Raw genomic sequence first — 5,000 nt, 5'->3', positions numbered from 1 at the left:
TGAGGTAGCCTGCAATGTTCTGTGAGGAATAGCAGCGTGTGGCCAGGGTCAAGATGCGTGAGGGGTTTTGAGGGACTCGGATCTGGTCCAGGAATTCAAATGCCTCCTCCACCAGCGATGGCTCAATCACGTTCAGCAGAGACCGTGTCTAAAAGGAACCAAAAATTAAATAATCATTTGTGGGTATAAAAAGTGCTAAACTGGCATTAAAGTAAGCTTATGCTTTATTCTTTCTTATACTTTTCCTTTTTTACTAAATGAAAACCCACTGAATTCAGAGAGAGAGAGAGAGAGAGAGAGAGAGAGAGAGAGAGAGAGAGAGAGAGAGAGAGAGAGAGAGAGAGAGAGAGAGAGAGAGAGAGAGAGAGAGAGAGAGAGAGAGAGAAAGAGAGAGAAAGAGAGAGAAAGAGAGAGAAAGAGAGAGAAAGAGAGAGAAGAGAGAGAGAGAGAGAGAGAGAGAGAGAGAGAGAGAGAGAGAGAGAGAGAGAGAGAGAGAGAGAGAGAGAGAGAGAGAGAGAGAAAAGACAAAAGAACAGTGATGTCAACCAAAACCTTCCCCCTCCCTAATCCTACCTTCTCTTGCAGCAAAGGCAAGACCTTGGTGAGGGTGATGGTGTCCTCCTGCCGCAGACATACAAGCATGGAGCGCAGGAGTGTCGTCACATCCTGCCGCAGCTTCTTCACGCCTTCTACTGCCGCCTCACTCGCCCACGCCTTGTCTCCACCACCTGGGGTCCTGCGGGAGCTCTTGGCTTTCTGGAGCATACTGCCAATGGAAGGAGAGGAGGAATAAAGAAGGAACAGAAAGCATGACAAATAACAACATATAGTAAAAAATAATTAACAATTAAAAATAAATAATAACAACAATATTAGTTGTGTGTGTGTGTGTGTGTGTGTGTGTGTGTGTGTGTGTGTGTGTGTGTGTGTGTGTGTGTGTGTGTGTGTGTGTGTGTGTGTGTGTGTGTGTGTGTGTGTGTGCGTGTGCGAGTGAGTAATTGGGTGTGTGCCTGGGTAAATCCAAGACAAGGTAAATAAATAAAAATCAATAACCTTAAAAAAAATCCAACCTAGACTGAGCATCCTACTCACTTGACTAAGCCTCCATTCTTATATCCGTGAGAGTGGGCACTGAAGACCCCACAAGTAATGACATCATAGAATCCTGAGCGGCGTAGTGACTCATTCTGCGCCCAAAGCCTCTGGAGGTGGAGGTTCACAGGTGCCATTTCGATGGATGACTCGTATTTGCTGCTACTCTTCTTAAAGCTTGAACCTGCATGGGTGGGGAGTGGGGTATGGGGGGGTGGGAAGAGGATGGGAGTTGTCATCATTTCAGTTTGTTTGAAACCCCTCTGATATAATTTTATATCACTAATATCACTATGATTAGATCTTATTCTAATACTGTTTAATGTGATCTTTGTCAAAAGGGGCAGAGATGGGATGTACAAATGTCACTGGTTTTATTTCAGTTTACACCTGGTAGGTCTTAACACCTTCCATCAACTACTAGAAACAGCAGAAAATTTCCTGTACTCCCAGACCCCTCCCCCCTTATGCTTCCTAGCCTTCCCTCTGCCCCTGTACACATAATCCTCCCCCCTTCTCAATTACCAGAATGTGCTGCAACATCAAGAGTGTCTAGGGCCATATTATAGATATTGATGAGTGTGACATGTTGGTTGAGGAGTGCCATCTGTCTAGTGTGCCACTGGTCTGAAAGGTCACCCAACGATGACAGCTCCTCCTGCCACCGACGCTCTTCTGAGATCCATAGCCGCCTGAAGAAAACATTGAATGAGAGAAGGATAAGAGACTACTGGCATATCTATTTTGCAAAGGCATGAAAACTTACAACAGCTAAAGTTTTCTTGTAAGGTTATTATCATCATCATTACCCTAACAGCAATTTGTCATATAACAAAATAAATTAAATAATAAAGCACAAGACTGACAGCAACTGCTGTGGGAATGTGAAGCAGTATCTGCTCTCAGCCATGACTTCCAGCACAGCGATGTCCCCCCCGAGGCCCGAGTGGAAACGGAAGGTGGCCATGGAGGGGTTGTCATAGAGCAGGCTGAGGTGGCCTTGTGTCGGGTGCCGCGTCTTGGAGCTCAGGCGTGGCGGAAGTGACTGGGTTCGCCGGTGGCAAGCCACCACAGGTAAGGGAGCCTGGGCAAGATAGGAAAGTATATTAACTTGATACTGAAAAGTGTATATATAATAGAAAGAGGTGAAGAGGGATCTTATCTTTCTTTTTTCTCTTCATATAGCTAAAAATATTACTCCCTAAAAGAAAGACATACAGTTCAAGAGCAAGTTCACTTATCTACTCTCCTCAATGAAAGAAAAAAGAAAAAATCTATATCAAGCCTTATCATCATCACATCCCACAAATAAAAAAACATGACGCCCACAAATGCAAGATAACTCACAGGCTGGTGATGTGGTGTGGCATTGCTGGGCGTGTGGGAGTTAGGATCAACAGATTCTGCCTCGAGGGTCCAGGCAGTGATGGTGATGAAACCCACATTCCGCCCAAGAGGTGACTGGAGGCTCAGGCGAGATCGGCCTGTCTCACGGAGTTCTCCGAGACTCACCTGTCATGAGTGGAAGGAGTTAATGATAATTTGAAAGAAATGAAAACCATGTGGAAAGATTTGTTATAGCTATTAAAAGTTTACATTACTTGCTGCAAGGAAGGCATTTTTCCTTTTCAATTATACTCTCCCCTAAAAAGTTATTGGTTAACAGAGATTGAAGAGCAAATCCATACAGTTCATGAGATCATGAATCTTATATATCATACTTTTAACAGAGCTTACATTTCTCATCATCCAATCTCCTAAGATTCAAAAGCTTAGTGCAAAGTATAGAAAAGCTAACATGAACATCCAACTTACATGTTATCCCACACACCTTCAACCCTGGAGAAATTAATGAAATAACTTATAAACAAACAAAAAACAAACCAATCTCATCAATAAACAGGTTAGACAACAGATCTCAAGTAATTCTGCCCAAACAAAACACAGTCAATAATCCAGCCAATGCAAAAAACTCAACTTAACTTTCCCTTTGCAAGATTTTACAAACAACTCAACCCAAACAACACAACTCAATTTGACCAAACCTAAGTAAGATGACCCAAACAACCTACCTAAAACCAACCCAAACAAACCTAACCCAACTCAATTCAAGCCAATCAAAACAACTCACAGTGGCTTGTCCAAGCTGCGTGCTTGTGTTGGTGACTCTTTCCCTGACATCGTAGACAGCCAGTCTCACTTGTGTGGTGGTGTCCAGGCCATCTGTTTTGCGGAAGCTCACAGTCGACAGGAAATTTGGATTACTCGTTCTCTGTGCAAAAAATATTGATGATAAAGATGGTGATGGTGATAGCGATGGCAATGGCAATGATGATGATAAAAGTAAATATTGGTAATGACAAACAATGACAACTTATGATGATGATGATAACAATAACTGATGAATAGAAAAGGTTGAGTACAATCTTAGATTTTCTATTCTTAGTTTCCACAATAAAAATTGTACAATTTTTTTTCTCAAATAGGATAAAGTGAAAGCAAAAGGATAAAAATATCTTAAACACTAATAAAACAACTAATGGAACCACAAGCTACAACCTATCTGATTACTGAACAATTGTCAATAAATTTGAATTTTATATTCTACTAGGAGCTTCACACAATATATTTTATCACACTGACTTTAATACTATTTTCTGCACTAACCTCACTAAAGCCAATACAAAACATGTGTGATTAAATAACTAAACCATCCAAAAAATAACCCCTACTACACACACACACATGTATACATGCGCATGCACGTACAAACGCACACACACGCACACACACATGCACTCGCACTCGCACTAACACGCACATGTGCACACATACACAAACACACACAAATGCAAATGCAAGCACACATTGAAAAAGAAGTGAATATATAACAATATCATGAATGAAAAAATAAATGAGCAGTGTATGAATACCTGAAAAAAAAAAAATAAACTGATTGCACATCCATATACATACACAAGACTACCTAAACCATAGCCACAATCCATACCCCTAAACCCACCTCAATAACCTCTGTCTGCGCATACTGTAGCCAGCTCTTCTGTGGGGCATTAAGGACCTGCACTGTGACCCTTGGAGACGGGGGCTGTCCATCACCGTCGCACCGCAAGTTGTCACACGAGACTGAGATCTCCAAAAAGGGCGGCTCATTCACGTCTGGTAAGGACGCGGGGAGAGAAGAAACGAACGTAAAAAGAAACAAGGGAGGGAAAAAAAGGTGAGATTTTTGGGTATATGTATACATATAGATAGATACATATGAGTCAAAAACTATTTGTCTTATATTTTCTTTTTTTCTCTTTCTCTTCTCATGCATGCAGCATGCAAAAGGCACTGCCAGGAAAGCATATCCGTTCCCCTAAGAATCTTTTTCATTTGTTATTTCTATCTTTTTTCTTCTCTCTTTCTCTCATCCTGCTGTTTATTCTTTCTTTTTCTTGTTTTGCTTTGGTTTTGAGAACTTGAAAAGTGAGAGGTTCTTTTTACAAGACAAACCTTAATCTTGTAACAGTTTATCATTCTGTTTGATCATTCTCCTTGGTCTTCCACTCAGGAGAGGTATGGTTAATCAATCAAATTATAAACAAGGTTATCAAAAAACATGACAAAAGTACATCCTAGACATGAGGTGCAATTGTTAAAGCAAATCTGCAAAGAACTAATCACCAACAAAAAATTATTAAACAAACAAAGAAACTAAATCAGAACTGTAATCAAAACACTCTTTATAATAACAACTACATAAACTTAAATATAATATTAACAGAACATACATAAGCTGTTAATTCTAAAGGTGGCAAGCAGTTTTCTACACAGCACAAAATAACACTAAAAGCTATAACACGTCTCCAGAGAACATGGGTCTCATTTCAACGCTGACAATAACT

At 40.7% G+C, this 5,000-nt stretch overlaps 1 protein-coding gene across 7 annotated transcripts in view; it reads right to left on the bottom strand.

Annotated features, from left to right (window-relative positions):
- The window catches only part of LOC113817748 (inositol polyphosphate-4-phosphatase type I A), a 160,684-nt gene that overhangs the window by 6,502 nt on the left and 149,182 nt on the right, over nucleotides 1–5,000 (bottom strand). For all 7 annotated transcript variants that reach the window (XM_070116325.1, XM_070116326.1, XM_070116327.1 and 4 more), the window contains 8 exons: nucleotides 4,115–4,269; nucleotides 3,224–3,364; nucleotides 2,440–2,604; nucleotides 1,959–2,176; nucleotides 1,618–1,784; nucleotides 1,093–1,276; nucleotides 574–766; nucleotides 1–148 (listed from right to left, as the gene is read on the bottom strand). The exon at nucleotides 1–148 is cut by the window's left edge and continues 1,304 nt beyond it. In XM_070116325.1, the coding sequence (XP_069972426.1) occupies nucleotides 1–148; nucleotides 574–766; nucleotides 1,093–1,276; nucleotides 1,618–1,784; nucleotides 1,959–2,176; nucleotides 2,440–2,604; nucleotides 3,224–3,364; nucleotides 4,115–4,269 (1,371 nt within the window). The remainder of the gene's footprint in view (nucleotides 149–573; nucleotides 767–1,092; nucleotides 1,277–1,617; nucleotides 1,785–1,958; nucleotides 2,177–2,439; nucleotides 2,605–3,223; nucleotides 3,365–4,114; nucleotides 4,270–5,000) is intronic.

The sequence above is a fragment of the Penaeus vannamei genome, chromosome 38 (assembly GCF_042767895.1).
Source record: "Penaeus vannamei isolate JL-2024 chromosome 38, ASM4276789v1, whole genome shotgun sequence".
In the NCBI taxonomy this organism is placed as follows: domain Eukaryota; kingdom Metazoa; phylum Arthropoda; class Malacostraca; order Decapoda; family Penaeidae; genus Penaeus; species Penaeus vannamei.
The sequence above is the reverse complement of the archived record's forward strand: the minus strand, read 5'-3'. Positions and strand labels throughout refer to the sequence as shown.